The sequence below is a fragment of the Cydia fagiglandana genome, chromosome 6, assembly GCF_963556715.1.
Source record: "Cydia fagiglandana chromosome 6, ilCydFagi1.1, whole genome shotgun sequence".
In the NCBI taxonomy this organism is placed as follows: Eukaryota; Metazoa; Arthropoda; class Insecta; order Lepidoptera; family Tortricidae; genus Cydia; species Cydia fagiglandana.
Genome location: NC_085937.1, coordinates 16,067,919 through 16,085,376, shown reverse-complemented (window position 1 = coordinate 16,085,376; position 17,458 = coordinate 16,067,919). Strand labels below are relative to the sequence as shown.

Genomic DNA, 17,458 nt, shown 5'->3' with positions numbered 1-17,458 from the left:
CGGGAGTACCTACAAAAATTGTCGTCTTGGTGATGTACAAATCACCAATGCTCTCATCTTTCGGTAGGTACCTACAGAGATAAACACTTAATCACAAAACAAATACTTGTGAACACTATAAAGGTAATATCACATTTGCCACATTTGCTTTGTTTAATTTCCTGATGAGCACTTGAGCAATGTCCTATTTTAAACTCTAGCGATAACCGGATTGGTGGGAGTTCTAGATCTCTTTGAGGCTTTTCTCTTGTGTTGATCTTTTTCTAGTAAGGTTCAACAATGGAATTGGAAGGGATGGATATGGAAGATTATTATACTTATCAATAGGTTAAAGGGTACGAGTACCTTATAACAGGTGATTTTCCTCCCAAATCCTAACCAATGCCTAAGGCGGAGTCTATTTGCCTTTCATTCTTCGTGTTCTAATAATGAAAGTGTTACAAGACCTTTATGACCGATTGTTTTGTCGTAACAATAGATGTAACTACCTATCTACAGCGGCGACGCTATTGTAAACAAACAGTATAGTTAGCTCTCTTCCCACGAACACTTCGTAGTTACCAACGTTCAAGTACAAATTGTATCTTTCACGTAAATTAACGAACGACCCTAATATAACATACATATGTATGTTAGTCTGTAAGGTATTTGTAATATGGGCCTTGTTGCCTGAATTAAATTTCTAAATAAATAAATAAGTACTATCAGTTTTAATAATACCTAAACATATACACCGTTGCGACCTCTTAATGAGCGGGTAAAAATTGTGTGTCCATTACTGCGTGCGCAGCGCCAGGGACCGAGATCGTGTTGTGTTAACCGTTACCGTGTGCTCGTTTCATCCGACGACTGGTTCGCGGGAGCCCGGTAAAAGCGGCGCGGGCGCCGGCCGCGCGCAGTCTCCGCCGGGACACCGCACCACACGCGCGATGCTGCACACACTGGCCTTCGCGACCCTGCTGGCGGCCGCCGCCGCCGCGCCCGCCACCTACGACCAGCGGCAGGACGGCGACTTCAACGTCCGCGCCGACGTCCAGAACGTCGTCCTCGTCATCGCCTACCCGGACAAGATGAAGCTGCCGATCACCGATATATTCGGCGGCGGCCTGAAAACCAATAAGCAGGATGAGTTTCAGGAGCGCGCGGATGTTAGAGTGATGGAGGCGTTTGTGGAGCCTAGCACACCGTACAGGGTGGATATCGGGTCGGACAGCGAGCGGTTCGCGGACACCGACGGTCGGAACGTCGTCGTCGAGATCGCCGGACGACGAAGGTTCGAAGCCGAGCCCCAGGAGGCCGAGAGCGACAAAGAGGAATACAAACTTCTGGGAGCTCAGGAGCAGTGCGGACCGGACCGGGAGCGCGACCCCGTGACGCTGGTGTGCCGAGCGATAGCGCCCGCGGCCCCGGAACCCGAGGCGCCGCAGCCCGAGGCTCCGCAGCCCGAGGCGCCGCAGCCCGAGCCGGCCGCGCAGCCCGAAGCACCGGCATCTCCTACCGAGCCCGCAGTCGTGCCCATCTCCTCATAAATCGATCTCCGCCATAAACCCGTATTATTAAGTTATTTATTGCCTATTTTAAGCTATCTAAGTTTGTGAATTTTGAAGTAAAATATTTTTACTGAATTGCGTTTGTGTACGCGTGTTATTATTCCCTTTTACATTTTCAAAAATACCTTTGACTATGAATAAGTCGTTTTAACTACTATGTATATAGCTTATTAATAAACCGAGGCATATTATAGATAACCCAGATATGCAAATGAAGGAGCACATTCTAACGAGAATAAGTAGAGAACGTCACTGTTTACGGTATGTTCGCAATTCGCACGCGATTCTCCACGATTCTCACAAGCGCGCAGTCGCATACAAATGTCAAAACATAACATGCAGATAACTCTACATACATACGTACATTATCAGTTAACTATTTATAGACTCTAAATGAACTCTAGATTGGTCACATTTACTTTCCTTGATATGATAAATTAAGTAGGTACCCAATAAGTAAGTAGTATACCAACTGGGACGACCAATTTAACGCGCGCAGTGAATAATATAATCCTAGCGTTGTTTGCCCTGCCCACTGTAAGATATGGGCCTCCTCAATGTTTATCTAATAGGTACTGCATGTCGCTTGCTATTTCCCACCTACTCGTAAGTCGTAATTCCCATAAAATGGGTCCTCATTGTCCTGTCGCCTCCTTTTAGGCCGGCCTTTATACGGAGATCATCTGTTCTGTTGTGTCCCGTTGGGTCACCTCAGCTATAGCAGTTTTGGCCCACTTTTCCAGACTTAAATGGCCTATGTATAATCCAATATTATTGTAATCGTTACAAATACATAATTTACTTATCATTTTACGAAGCCTAGCTATAATAGCCTAACAAAACACACAGCGCTGGTATCATGCTCGAGCAATTTTAATAGGCGTCGGCATTGCTTTGCCTCTGGCTTGCCTTAGCCGGCTGCCCAAAGTGGAGTCGCGAGAGCTGCGTTCTCGAATGTAGATGTGGAAACGTAAGTGGCGAGTTAGCTGTATGTTTCAGTCCAGTGACACCTGTCTACCCTCAGCCCTTAAACCGATGTTGCCTTTGAGCCAACCTAGATGACACTTTTTGCAGAGGCCCATCTTGTGGGGGCGTGTCGCCGTATGCCGGAAATAAAATTACATAGGTACTTACCGTTTTAGGCAGACGTCCGGGTTTTTATCAAATAGTATTTATATAGTCCATCGCTTTCACCCAATAGCCTGTTCATTTTAGATTCCATCAATTCTCAATAGTCCTTAGGTCCTTATTACACCCTGGCGGGTCCTGGGTGGGTCCTATTACACGGGCATGGGCAGCATCGACTCGCTACATCTCTTACGATTTACATCTAACTAAAGTGTCAAAAGGGTATTTACGTGTTGGCTTCGGCTTCGCGAATGCCTGCAAATGTCCGGAACACCATTAATTGTTCCGTGATGGGTATAAAGACAAAGATAATAAGTAGTTAACTAACTAAAACTATAAGTAGGTATACATTTTCCCGGACAAACTCTCGGTCTATACGTACGATGGTTACATTGGTGATATAATTATCTATATATATATTATCTATAGAGCCTTATAATTTTATTATATGTCGCAGCGTAAAGTGTGAACTGTGAAGTGATGACGTCCTTAATTCGAATTCGAATATATTATGTGTACCTACAGTCACTTGCCTTATGCAATATTTGTACCTTGTTGCAATCCTGATTAACCTTTTAGATAAGTACAGTCGACGTCAAAGAGATCTTTACGACTAACGTTACAAAAAATTATTTACACGACTTTATTATCATAGCATTTAGGTCGTGTAAACATTTTTTTGTTACTTTGGCTGTAAATTTCTCTTTGACGTCGACTGTACAATCTATTTAGCTACGTGCAATAATAACATCTATACGATATTGTTCAAAGCGTCTACGGCTTCTATCTGTAACACGGAAAATATTGTTCACCATCAGTCAATTTCAAGGCAACCGAGCCTAAGTACAGTTTTGTTTTTCTGTAGGTACCTGTTAACCTACACTCTACAGCACCGAGAACCAAAATCTATGGACACTTTATATGAGATTGTTTTGAGTGGTGGTAAACAATATCAGTCGAAGAACTCGCGCGCACAGTGTGCGCGGACGCCGATACAAACGCGCGCGCTTTCGCTTTCCCTCGGTTTCACTTCCACATTTAAAGTGTGATAATTGTTTTAATTAGATCGTGAATAAAATACGACAAAATGGATTTACAAAATAATAACAAGTTTCCCTTAGAAATAAGGGATGTAGAGCCCAAGTTGGCTGCGGAACTAATGAAGTATTTTACAGGTAGGTAAACGTTTAAAATATTGTTTCGGATTTATAATATACATACATCTTGTAAATTTAAATTTTACTGTAGGTAAATTAAAATGGTATCATTAATATTTTTATTTTAGAACTAATACATATACTTATTTAGATTTTAAAGTTCTAACGGTGCGTGACGAGAAACGGAAATTTTAAAAGTTTTAACATGTTCATCGGTTTCTATATGTATGTAGGACAACTCTAAATTTACTGATTGCTTAAATAATTATTCAAACAGGATTCTTGTACCTAAATATTTGATTTATGTAGCAGTTTAGTAGAGTACAGTCAATACTAATAGTTATTCACTTAGCACCTTTGCATACACTTCTATGTAGGAGGAAGGGGGGGTACCTTTTCTCTTCAGCTGACTATTTTATATAAGAAATTCAATAACATTTTAAGAAGTCGCATCAATTGTTATTGCTGCGTTTTGTAGTCGAATTGACACATACCAACGAGTAAGTAGATATCTATTTGTATCAAAGTCATTGTCCTTTATCAATGTAACCCACTTTTGTCTTGATTAAATAGGTGTCTGCTGATTATTCACTCATTGTTTTTATGGTTTCATTTAAATACCTATTTAATATCTATTGAAGAAATGCTTGGTATACTTTCTTATTTATAGATCTTGGTACATAAATAGTAAATACCCTTGTTCCTATAATTTTAACATTAGATGAATTTTGAAAAATAATTTGGATATTGACTATCGAGTCAATTATTCAGGAGTACCTAAAAGAAACCACCAATTTCGAACGACTACTATTATCACAAATATACTTAATTGACCATCTACACTTGACATATTTCCAATTCCAATCCCTTAGATAATAAATTCTGGGTCAAAAACTACCTTATACTATGGGGTACCCGTGGGGTTATAAACGATACACACTTTGTTACAGGTAATACTAACTAACAAACCCCTGTAGGTATCAACAATTAAAGTGCCTTGCGAATAGATGCTTCAATTTAACAGTTATTTTCTTTATTTATTTATCGTCTTAGGTTAGGTATTTTTATAATATGAATATAAAAGTAAAATATAAAACATAAAGGTTGTTTGTTAAAAAACTAATAACTGATGACCTCCAAATAGCACGCACGATTGGCCATAAAGGTGCACCGCCAAGAATGTACTCAACTTAAATCAAGGCTATATGCGTTCGTTGCAGCAATTATTTAGTTCTTCGGACGGCCATCGACAACATCATATTTCGCAGTTAAGTGTATGCAGGCATACTTACACCTAATAAACTGCGAAATGTAATACTTGAGTTCTAAAACACGTCTATTCTCACTTTAAACTTTAAAAGTTGATTTAAATCAGATAATGATGACTTTGATTTTATTCTGCCATCACCTAGTAGGTAATTCCTTTATCTCGAATGTGAACTCATGTCTCATCTCAACCATGCTCAACTTGTGATCATACACAAAATTATGGTTTACTTGTAGCCTGAAGGTCCTACTATCATCCTGACGTCAGAACTGCTGACCACTCGATTTTAAGTGGGGTACAAAATATTTGATGTCAGGTACCAAATAGCTACAAAAAAGGTACTAAAACTTGGAGTCCTGTCACCCTGACGCTCACTCTGAAGCCATGCTTTGCGAAAGGTTTATTAACCGATATGTAGACAGTGTAGTCACCGCAGAATAGGTACGGTTGTGATTATATGTGTCATTTCAACACGTCTGCAGAAGGACCCCTTAAATGTTATAAGCCATGGGTCAATTGATAAAATTAGAGTTGCGATTAATTAATTAGCGAATTGGTCCGCAGGCGAGCACACCGGTTTCGTGCGAGTGGGCCCAAAAGGCTACTTTCTCCCGGACAAGTACAAGCAAGAGGCGCTCAACATCTACACCATGGAGGTGCGCCCCAGCGACATCTTCGTGGCCAGTTACCCCCGATCAGGTGACCTATGATGCCTATGCTGGAAGCAGGCCTGCCCTGTAATCTCGATAAACTTAATAAGGACACGCAAAACTATCAACAAGTATACCTAATTCTATCGATTTTCCATTGTAGGGGATCATCCATTAATTACGTCACATGAATTTCTAGGTTTTTTGACCCCTCCCCCCTCCTCGTCACACTTGGTCACATTTTGCAAATCCCTCCCCACCAGGTGTGACGTCACATTTTAGGCAATTTTGTTTTCAACGAAATCGGCAATACTATAGTGCGTCAAGCAAATCTTGTCAGTAGCAATGTAAAGCAAACTAAAGTAGGGCAACACTCAAAGAGTAGTATTGCGCTAAGAAAAGCAGCAATGTACAATGTACATCGTACCAAAACTTTTTTTTCCGCTGAGCGCGCCCTGTTACGTACGTCAATTCAAATTGTCACTCGTGGATTCTCTATTGAAAATGTTTGAAATTGTTATTAAATGGCATTTAAATGGTATGGACGGACAATTTAAAAGCGGTGTGTGGTGAATTTGAAGATCTCAAAATAAAATTAGAAGTGGAATATGCCGTTAAACAAGAATGTAATGAATAAAATCATTGCTTCAGCAGGTAGATGTCCTATTGGATTTTAATATTTTATTAGATTTATATCTTGGAACTGTAGGCATTGTAGGCACCTTATCTTTGATTAAGCACAATTTTATTTAATATATTGGTATTTAATGGCGACACAGCAGAAATATCTCTGGAAATAGAATCGATTCAGAATGTAAACAAAGATGATGGCTGTCAATCGCGATCCACATTCCACAGATAAAACAAAGATGACACGCGATTTTCGAATTATTCGAACACAGTGTTGCTAACCCGCGATTTTTCAAATTTGCCGCCGTTTGCTACTGACAAGATTTGCTTGACGCAGTATAACTCAGCATTATTTTTTTAATAAAAAATATTTTAAAAGAAATATTAGTAACTGTATAACACAAAACCAATTAGTAACGAAAATTACCTACTCCCCCCTCCCCCATGTCACATTTTCTTGACCCCCTCCCACCCCTAAACGTGTGACGTAATTAATGGATGGCCTCTAGGAATCTTCGGTAACTACTACCTAATTAAATTAAAAAGATGAGGTACAATGTTTTTTTAATCACGAGAAAATAAATAAACACAAGTAGAATTATCTGACTACCACTAGGTATTTAGGTACTTTATACCATTCTGAAAACCTGAGGCTTTTCAATTATTGTAGGAATTAATTAAAATAACAATTGACGACTTATGTATTCACTTCTGCTGGTTTTTAATGTTTTATATGATTTCTGCCGAATGGAGTCATACTTAACTAAAATATACATAAGTATACATTATTTAAGTATCCGTACTCGCCCCAGGTACCACTTGGACGCAAGAACTGGTCTGGATGGTTGCAAACGATTTGGACTATGAGAAATCCGACGCGATTCCCCTCACCGAGAGATACCCGTTTCTAGAGTAAGTGCATGCCACAGATAATGTCACATAGGTATTTATCTAGCTAGAATTAAGTGTAAGTCAATGTAGACAATTTTTTTAAATTCGTATATCACTACCACCAATACTCACCAGCTAGGTGCACTAGGCCCTTGTCAAGTTTGTAAGTGACAGTGCTTGGTGCACCTTCTGTCCGACCGTTTAACTTAGAGCATACCTACAACAACCCGTTAAAAAGCTTTCGCAAAACTTTATAGTATGGGAAGTTTCATAAAACTCTGCTGCGTGACGTTGATTAGTATGTTAACTGTGGTTGGTGCAACTGACCCTCAGTAAACTAAACTCGTTATCGTTTCCAGGTTCTCAATATTTGTCCACCCGGTGATGAAAGCGCGATTCCACGAAGAGAACAGCCACAGTTCTGAGAAGCTTCGCCTGCTGGAGCTGGTCTCCCAACCTGGAACAGAACAATTGGCGGCAAACACCTCGCAGCGCTTCATCAAGACTCATCTACCGATATCTCTTCTCCCTCCCACGCTGTTGGACAAAGGTCGAATGGTGTATGTCGCCCGTGACCCGCGCGATGTCGCTGTGTCGTTTTACCATCTGAACAGGCTGATCAGAACACAGGGATATGTCGGGGACTTCAAAATGTATTGGAATTTCTTCATCAATGACTTGCGTGAGTACCACCTATTATATTCAAGTCAAACACTTTAATAGTCTTAAATGTGCGTCGTGTTTCAGGCATTCTATTCTTACGACAAACTACTTACTAAGAAGATAGGTAGGTACTACGTTCTTATAGCCGTGATACCAAGTCGTAGGTAGGAATAAATGTGCAGTTCATTTTTCAATTCATAAAGCAGGCTATTTATATGTGTAAAACCAGAAACCTGATTGCAATAGGTATAATTAAGTAAACAAGGAAATGATTCAGTTCCGCGGCACTTACTGTTTTACATTGATAAAGCTAAGAAATAACATAAAAAGATAGGAAAACTGGCTCTATTGACGGCCACCATTTCATCTACTTTTAATACTTATCTTATAATTAGGTTTCTTTATTTGTAAATTTTGTTTTATTTGTCACCAGCTATGTAAGTGCTGAAAAAGAATAAATAAGTAGGTACCTAATACGTACTTGTGTGTTCATAAGTATGTGGATGCTTTTATAAGAATTCATAAAAATGCCCCCAAGTGCGCTTACTGGCGTCGAAAAATGGCATTCTCTTCCGCGCCTCCATTTGGTCATTTACTTTTTTATTTTTTTTTATTTATTGATATTTAGGACAACAACAGCCGTAAATAAAAGTTTTACATATAAATGCTTATATAACAGATGGCCAATAACAGTTATCCATTGATTACATTTTACTTAAAATAACGTAAGTAAATAGTATCTAGGTATTGCTTAACAATTAACATATTAAACATTTAAGAACTAAAAAAGACAGTGTGCTAGTCATACAAAATGCTCATCATTAATTAAATTATGAAGTTATGATAATATTTAGATATATAAATGTAAGTTTAGGTTCGTAAACGATTATCATGCAGTTGCATATTACATGTAAGTATATTTTGTGTTCATGAACTAACGTCATTAAAATACATACAGAATATTGTTCGTGTTTCATTTTTATTTAAGTGCATATGCTTCAATAAATCTGCATTCAATTAGTTTATTTATAATTTTAGTTGTAATATCTAGTTTTTAATTTTAGTTTATGACATTTATTTTAAGGTTTTATTTGTTTTATAAATATCTGCAGTTAATTCAGTGTGTGTCTCCGATGGTCAGGGTAAACAGACTGGTGAATAATTTCAATTTTAATTTTATTAATTTATAAATTTATAAGTATTTTTTTTACAATCGAATCAAGTGGAATCGGCGAGCCAATTTTATATTTGCGTTCACACGACCCGAGTTGATCAGACAATTTAATCAGATTGGGCGAATTGTCCCGCCTTGACTGGTCTTTAGCTACTCTTTATGCGCGGCAATTATGTAAAATCGTGTCTCAAGCTCAGGCTTTGTTAATTGGAGTGTTCCTCAAAACTGACCATCAAAATGTTATGCAGTTACTTATGCCAACTTCTTTGTTAGTTAATTTGAGTCAATTAGTAGGTACAGTCAGAGACATAATTATATGCTTTGCTGAGAATTCAAAGATTACTTATAGGTAGGTATTTTATTACGACTAATCGTTGGTACTTTACAATCATAGGTATCTAAAATATACCTACTTAACCTTAACCATCTAGTGCATTTAGGTAGCAGGCATATAGAAACTATTATTCTTCTGGTGGATAGGATAGTTTAGATCAGCGGTCGGCAACCTTTTAACACGAAGTTGACTCGGGCCGCACTTTGGTAATATTTGTCTGCTAAAGGACATTGTCGTTTGTTAATATTACATACAAAATAGCCAAGGAGGCTCGCGGCACGCAAGCGAGAGGTTCGCGAGTCGCATGCGGCCCGCGGGCCGCTTGTTGTCGACCGCTGGTTTAGATGGTAGTTTTTGAAATGCCTTTAACATATAATGGTCACAAGCGGAAATCACTTTATAATAATATATAAATATTTTTTTTTTTTTTTTTTTAATATGGAATTGAAAATTCACGTCTTCTACATGCAGGGGTGTTAGTAACTATTATTTAATGTTCAGTGGCGGATTTGACCTAAGGCCCAGTAGGCGGCAAGATATTAAAGCGGCAACTTGTGACAAATAAATTGCTGATGATATATAACAAGAAATAACTCAAAATGTAGTCAATATGCTGGGTGCTCAGAAAGGGGCGGCTACAGGGTCTTTAGCCTAGGGCTGCAAATCCGCCACTGTAAATGTTCGTTTACACATTGCAGACCATTGGACGCCATACTTCGAGCACCTTAAAGAAGCGTGGCAGAAGAGGCATCATCCTCGCATGTTGTTTTTGTTCTATGAAGAGCTCACTAAGGTCAGACTCACATCATATACTTAAATGCCTATAAGTAAATTTGCTTGTTTCCGGTCATATTTTTAATTACCATATAGTTCGTCTAACTCGATATTGCCTTGAGAGTTTTTATACATCTAAAGGTGCGTTCAGTTCAGATCTAGAATGTGCCTTGCGACGCGAATGCACACATTTTTATGTTTGCTTCAGATTGCGCGCCTAATTAGAGCAAGGATCGCATAAAGCGCGCAATCTATCATATCGTATAATCAATAACCAACTAAGAAGAATACAGAGGAGTGACCGGTAGAGGGGGCATTTAGAAATATCTCTGCGAAGATTAATTAAGCGTTTAACTTTCAGGATTTACCAGCAGCCGTCCGTCGCGTCGCTACTTTCCTCGACAAGCAGTACTCTGACGAAGAGATAGCTAAGCTCTGCGAGCACCTGAGCATCGACAGCTTCAAGAATAACAAGTCCGTCAACTATGACGTCATGAAGGAGCTTGGCATTCTCATACCGGGAGAGCAAGGGTTCATTCGGAAAGGTACGACCGGTAGCTGAGCTGAGGTTTTTATTTATCTTAGATACTGAATTGACAGTACGATTGGCCAAATTATTTTGTACTAATTTGTAATCGGTTGAGTTGAACAAATTGAACTATGATTTTAATATCTGATATTTTTTCCGACATCGCCACGTTTCTATCGTCATGGAAAAAACTGGCTGCGTAAAATTTTATTAGATAACATTTTTCAGTTCTCTGTTGAGTGATGTTGAATACTTTGATCAGTCAGTTAATAGTGGTTGGTGCAACTGGCCCTTAGTGTTCACTGTAAATATATTTGAATGGTCGCAGGTAAGGCTGGCGGCTGGCGAGACTACTTCGACGAGGAAATGACGCAGCAGGCAGATCAATGGATCGCCAACAACCTCAAGGATTCCGACTTCCGGTTCCCGCATTTCTCTATTTAAACAATACCTATCCATGTGATGTTAATTAAGTGATAACTAATAATGATCAGCTAAGTGTACCTAGTGAATATTTGTATAGGAATAGTGTTGTAAATAGTTTGGTAAGAAAAAGGCTTGTAAGAGGATGTATAATCATTTATTCGAATAAAATGTTCTATTTTAGTTATTTCTTTGTAACACCATGATTATTTAAGTTTACATAATATGTAAGTACAGTAGCAATTAAACAACATTTAATCCTTAAGCCTCGCGTAAAAAACAACCGCATCACTAGAATTTTCATAAATAAAACAATGTCTCAGTCCTTCCTCACGTTTTTATTTAAATAATACGGTTATACAAAGATAATAAATTAAAAGCCAGATTTTAAATCAATCATTCGTTGGTAATATAAAATTCTAAAAACAGACTCATATCATAATAATGAATAATAACCGTTGCGGGGTTCGGCCCGCGTAACGAACCGGCGACGTACGTCTATAAAGCGACTCTAATATACCCCGGGAACACGTTCCCGCACCTAACGCGTCAACTATCATACACTTATAGAAAATCACAAAATTCAAGCGGAAATAATAGGAATCGATCACTGGGGCGTTCCGAGATCGAGGCTCCCGCCACCGCGGGCGGCCTGAGTGAACCTTAACGTCGAGCGTGTACTCTGCGGCGCCTGGCGACGGCCGCTCACGCGATCACGTCCGGCAGCAGCGCGTTGTCGGCGGCCGGCGGCGACGGCGGTGGCTTCAGCTCGTCGCCGGCGCCGTCGCCGTTCACCAGCCCGTTGGTGGGCTTTACGAGCGGCTTCTTGGGCACGCTCTTTACTGCTGATGTCTTGCTTGCAGGAGCCGTCTGAAATGCCAAACAAAAATATACTTACATAAAATAAAAACTTTTTACAAAAAAAAGAAAACCGACTTCAAAAAGGATGAAATAAAATATTATCCTTTTTAAGTCTATGCGTTACCAACTGATATGTTTGAAGTCGGTGCCAAGCCAACTTTTGAAGCATACCATGATTTAGGTGCGATTCGATAAGGATGTACGTTGGATTGCCTTACACGACGACAATGAACGTACTTTCTGTAGGTACAGTCGACGTTAAAAATATGTTTACACTTTTCGTCTTATTACAAAGGAGTAAGGTGCAAAAGTGTATAATACATATCTTTGACGTCGACTGTACCTAAGAACACACGATCAAACCTTCTTGGCACAGTCCGTACCATGTTTGTCGGCACGCAAGCGTGGGATTGGGACTGAAGTTATTTCCCGTCCCTTATTCAGAGGACTACATTTCAAAATATAAAACAATTCAAGGAATTTACGTTCTTGCCAAATTTCACCTAAAGCGGTTCAGTTGTTTAGCCATGAAAAGGCGACAAAGAGGCAGACAGAATTACTTACACATTTATAATAGTTCTAATGGTACAGTTCTAATGGGATTTATAGTCATAAAGGTGATTATTTTTGACGGGTATTCTTTACTACTTGGCTTGGCACCGACTTCAAACATATCAGTTGGTAACGCATAGACTTAAAAAGGATAATATTTTATTTCATCCTTTTTGAAGTCGGTTTTCTTTTTTTTGTAAAAAGTTTTTATTTTTCCATTTTTAGTTTTAACGCATTGTTAATACCGCGACGCGTGAATGAAAAACAACATCATGATTAACACTAAATTCGTGTATCTACTTTAATAAATATGTAATCTGGAATTTTCTCGAGTTCGTCACTACACTAAATCCATCCTCCGCCCCGCCACTGACCCAATCCCTCACGCCCTTCAACCACCATTACTCGACCCCTTTAACTCCTAACCCTAACCCCCGATCAGTAGCCTTACCAGCTTACCAAGAGTTTGACATTGATTTATTCGCTAGCGTGTGTGTAACTTACTTTCTTTGCATCTCGCTCGTACTGGTATATTAGTGCGAGCGAGATGCATAAAAAGTAAGTTACGAAGACATTAGCGTCGCTAACTTAGCGAATATGTCAATGTCAAACTCGTGGTAAGGCTACACTTGCACTACATCAAATTGGCGGTGTTCGGAAGCAAATGCTCGAGTTACTATAGAAAACACCGAAATCACTTTACACGTGCCTTTAAAAACTGAGGAGTTCCCTCAATTCCTCATGGATTCCATCATCAGACCAGAACCAAAAATAATTTGGAAACACCTTGGAGGCAACTCCTTCCAAACAAAAAAAGAATTACTCAAATCGGATCACAGGTGCCGGAGTAATCGCTGAACATACTACATTTCATAAATCATCATCATTATCATCAAAACAATCATCATCATCAGGTCTACTTCATCAAAGTGGTGGTTTTCGGGAGAAAATGCTCGAGTTGCTTAAGAAAACATCCAAATCACCATGCATGTGCCTTTAAAAATTGAGGAGTCCCCTCAATTCCTCATGGATCCATCATCAGAACAGAACCAAATTAAAATGGGACCAACTCGGAAGTAGCTCCTTTCAAACAAAAAAAGAATTACTCAAATCGGACTACGGATGTCGGAGTAATCGGTGAACGTACATAGAAAAAAAAAAAAAAAAAAATAGCCACAACCGAATACAGAACCTCCTCCTTCTATGAAATGGAAGTCGGTTAAAAAATGTACTACATCAGGAGTCATAAAGTGACGTTTTCAATAAAAACGTACCACATTGTCGATAAGGTTGATTTCAAATAGAAGCTATTTATATGGAAATAGCGCTTTATTGACAACCGTAAATAAGTACCCTTTTGCTTGAGAATGGGACAAAAAGAAAATTTATGGATGAACAATCGATGTGAAAAGACTAGGCTAAAACGATCTTGATATTTAACTATTATTTATAAAACCAAAATAATGTAAAAACCGGAAAACGGATAGTTTTACTATTTAAATAATATATATGAATAATGTACAAAATTAGATGGTTTGTTGTGGAGGCTGCATTCTACACTATACATTTAAGGGTAAAACATGACATTATGATTATGACAAGGTAAACTCCACCGCGGTGCGACGACGCCTTAGACAACAAAGCGTTGTTTTTAAAGCTGTATGATTTACTTATCAATATTAGCCGAGTGCTGATACAAATGAATTATAAGATTATACCTTAGTGGGGGCAGTCCTGGGCGGCGCAGCCTTGGCGGTGATGCGCTTGTTGGCGAGGTCCTTGCTCTGCTTGTCCAGCGCCGCGCGCGCCGCCAGCGGAGCGCGAGCGGCCGGCCGAGGGGCGGCGGGCCTGCGGGAATCGTTACTTAGTACAAGTGTTGTAAGTCACCAAATATTGCTATTAACGAGACTATTCTTAATCGTTCTACAGTGGTAAGGTAAGGTACAATAAGGAAATATAATTGCCGACCGAGTGAGCCCTAGAGTGGAAGTGAGACAATTTGAAAAGTGCGAGGTAGAGGTACGCATACTTAGTGTTTTTTTATTAATTCATAGAAATTTAATCTAAAAACCAATAATAACCACGACGTGTGTCTTCTTATAAGAAGTTAAGAGTCGATTCGATATTACTCACTTGGTCGCCGGGGCCGTCGCGGGAGCGGTCGCCGGGCGGGGCGCCGGGCGCGCGGCGACGGGCACCCTCCTGATCGGGGGCGGCACCTTCGCGTCGCCGTTCGGGAGGGGCTTCTTCTCGGCCGCCTTCACCTCGCGGGGCTTCGCGGGCTGCGGCGCCGGGCGCGGCGCGGGGCGGGCGGCGGGGCGCGGCGCCGCGGGGGCGGCGGGCTTGGGCGCCGCCCGGGCCGCGGGTGCCGTGGCGGGGCGGGGCGCCGGCGCCGCGCGAGGAGCGGCGGGCTTCGGCGCGGCCGCGGCGGGCGCCGGCCGCGTGCCGGCGGGCTTGGGCGCCGCGCGCGGGGCGGCTGCGGCGCGGGGCGCGGCGGGCCGGGCGGTCGCCGGGGCCTCCTTGGCGGGCGCGGGCGAGCTCTTGGCGGCCGGCCGGGGCGAGGGCCGCGCCGCCGTCGGGGTGGGGGCGGCCCTCGGCTTGGCGGGCGCGGGGGCGGCGGGGGACTTGGCGAGCGAGGGGCGGGCGGCGGGGCGCGCGGCGGCCGCGGCGGCGGGCTTCTTGCCGGCGGAGGCGGGCTTCTTGCCGGCGGAGGCGGGCGCGGCCGCTTTCGTCGCAGATCTGGGGGTCGCGGTCGTCCTCGGGGCGGGCGACGCGGCGGTCTTCTTCGCGGGGGTCTTCGCCTTGGCGGCCGCGGTCGCGGCGACGGCGGTGGCGGCGACGACCGCGCCGACGGCGGCGGAGGCGGCCGTCGCGAGAGACGCCCCGGCGGACTCGGCGGCCGGCGCCTCGAGCGGCGGCGCGACGAGGTCGACGGCGGGCGGCGGCGGCGGCGTGCCGGCGGGCAGCTGCACGGCCTCGTCGGTGATCTCGCTCGTGACGGGGACGCAGATTTCCTGGGCGTGCGACTCGGGGATGCCGATATCTATATCGGTGACGAGGTCTCTGTGCGATTGTTCGGTCCGCTCGTCCGGGACGATGTCGGGGGCGGGGCCGGAGGCGGCCGCGGGCGTCCGCGCCCGATCCTCGAGGGGCGCCGCGGCGGGCTCCTCGCGGGGCGGCTCGGGCGTCAGGCGGTCGCAGGCGGGCGGCGCGGCGGCGAGGGGCGACGCGGTCTCGGGCCGCAGCTCCGGCTCGGCGGGCAGCGGCGACTCCGCGGGGGCGACGGCCTCGGGGGCGGGCGACGCGCTCGGCGGCTCGATCTCCACCGGCGGCGGGGATTCCCTCGGAATCTCGAACTCTACGGGGAGAGCCGATTCGACGGGCAGCGGGGAGGCCGCCGGGAGGGGAGACTCGGACGGCAGGGACGGCTCGCTGGGGAGCGGCACCTCCGCCGGGAGCGGCGAGCGGGCGCCGTCGCTCGGGAGCGGCGAGGGGGCGGGCGACTCGGCCGCGAGGCGGGAGAGGAGCTCCGCGTCCGCCGGCGCGGGGCTGGCCGCGGGCAGCGGCGAGGGCGCGGGGGAGGCGGCGAGGAGCTCCTCGTGGTGCGGCGCGGGCGACAGCGGTGACGCGGTCGTCTCGCTCTCGTGGGCGGGGGCCGACAGCAGGTCGATTTCCTCGTGCAAGTCGTGGGGCGTCTCCGCGTCCCGGGGCTCGATCGTGTCGTCCTCGTGCGGGGCGACGGCGTCGAAGTGGTCGTCGATCCTGTCGTAGTTGTGTATTTCAGCCTTAACGTTCTCTTGGAGCTCGTGCGCCGGCTCCGGGGAGGCGTCGCCACGGTCCGCGGGCGCGGGGGACGCCGCCAGGTGCTCGTTGGAATGCTCGTGATTTTCAGTAGCGTGTGATTCGTGCAGGTTGTTTTCCAATAGATTATCAGCATGTTCCGCCCGGTGGGAGAACTCTTCGAAAGCGGCGTGTTCCGCCTCTACGATTTCGTTCTGTGTCTGTGGGGGTTCCTGCGCCGACTCGGGGCGCGAGGCAGGCTCGCAGGGCGTCTCCGGTTTGCACTCCATTTCGACATCCTGGGACGTTTCCTCCTGTGGAGTGATCGCTCGATCCGAAGGATCCTGAATATCCTCGTTGAAGCCCAACTCGGAGCTCTTGCCGTCGGGTATTTCGGGTATCTGTTCGAACAGGAGCTTGTGAGATTCGGGCGTGTCCGTCTGCATGACGTTATCTTGGGGCGGACACTCGGTCTGTAGATCTATGTTGGGGAAGTTTTGTAGGTTGTTAGAGTTGTTGACGTAGTCTATGAAGTTAGCACCCTCGAAGTGGTCGTTGTTGGGGAGGGGGTGGTCGTTGTCGGGGCTGGGGCTGACGTTCTCCTTGTCGTCGTGGTCGTCGCGGTCGTCGTTGTCGTCGGCGTCGGGCAGCGGCTGCACGGCGTTGAGGTCGACGGGCCCGTCGAGCAGCCGCTCGCAGGTGTCGTCGTCCTTCTCCTGGTAGAAGCTCATGCTCATCGGGTCTCGCTCTTTGCTCTTCAGTCTTTCTAGTAACTCTTCATTGTCGTCTGATGCGAACGGATTTGTTTCAGAGTGTGCTTGGAATACCTATAATGAAAACAAAGTTTTAACATTAAACCTTTTGGCATTAAGTAAAAATTGACAAATATTGTGTAAATTCTGGTCATCAGTTTCTGGTCATTAGTAATAGCCTTTATATATAATAAAATAACTGTTGTAATTATTGGCTGTATCCATACGGAACCAGGAAACAGTAAATTTAACAACTTAAGAAGGCCATAATTTGCAATGAACCGCTTTAGAAACAAGCATTTAATAAAATCAAATAAACTGTAATATTTAAAAGACATTTCAT

At 43.8% G+C, this 17,458-nt stretch overlaps 3 protein-coding genes across 3 annotated transcripts in view; 2 read left to right on the top strand and 1 right to left on the bottom strand.

Annotated features, from left to right (window-relative positions):
* Positions 1–607: 607 nt before the first annotated feature.
* LOC134665605 (small ribosomal subunit protein bS6-like) lies at positions 608–1,625 on the top strand. Its single transcript, XM_063522571.1, has one exon. The coding sequence runs from the start codon at positions 930–932 to the stop codon at positions 1,527–1,529; it is 600 nt and encodes a 199-aa protein (XP_063378641.1). The 5' UTR covers positions 608–929; the 3' UTR covers positions 1,530–1,625.
* A 2,005-nt stretch (positions 1,626–3,630) lies between these two features.
* LOC134665429 (luciferin sulfotransferase-like) lies at positions 3,631–11,499 on the top strand. Its single transcript, XM_063522395.1, has 7 exons — positions 3,631–3,853; positions 5,667–5,801; positions 7,195–7,294; positions 7,633–7,955; positions 10,143–10,237; positions 10,580–10,763; positions 11,076–11,499. Exons 1-7 carry the CDS (start codon positions 3,766–3,768, stop codon positions 11,189–11,191), a joined length of 1,041 nt encoding a protein of 346 aa, XP_063378465.1. The 5' UTR covers positions 3,631–3,765; the 3' UTR covers positions 11,192–11,499.
* LOC134665515 (uncharacterized) overlaps positions 11,490–17,458 on the bottom strand; it is a 130,056-nt gene continuing 124,087 nt past the window's right edge. Inside the window, exons 13-15 of the mRNA XM_063522490.1 lie at positions 14,717–17,190; positions 14,302–14,431; positions 11,490–12,040 (exon numbers count right to left, since the gene is read on the bottom strand). Of these exons, the coding sequence (XP_063378560.1) occupies positions 11,876–12,040; positions 14,302–14,431; positions 14,717–17,190 (2,769 nt within the window). The 3' untranslated portion in view covers positions 11,490–11,875. The remainder of the gene's footprint in view (positions 12,041–14,301; positions 14,432–14,716; positions 17,191–17,458) is intronic.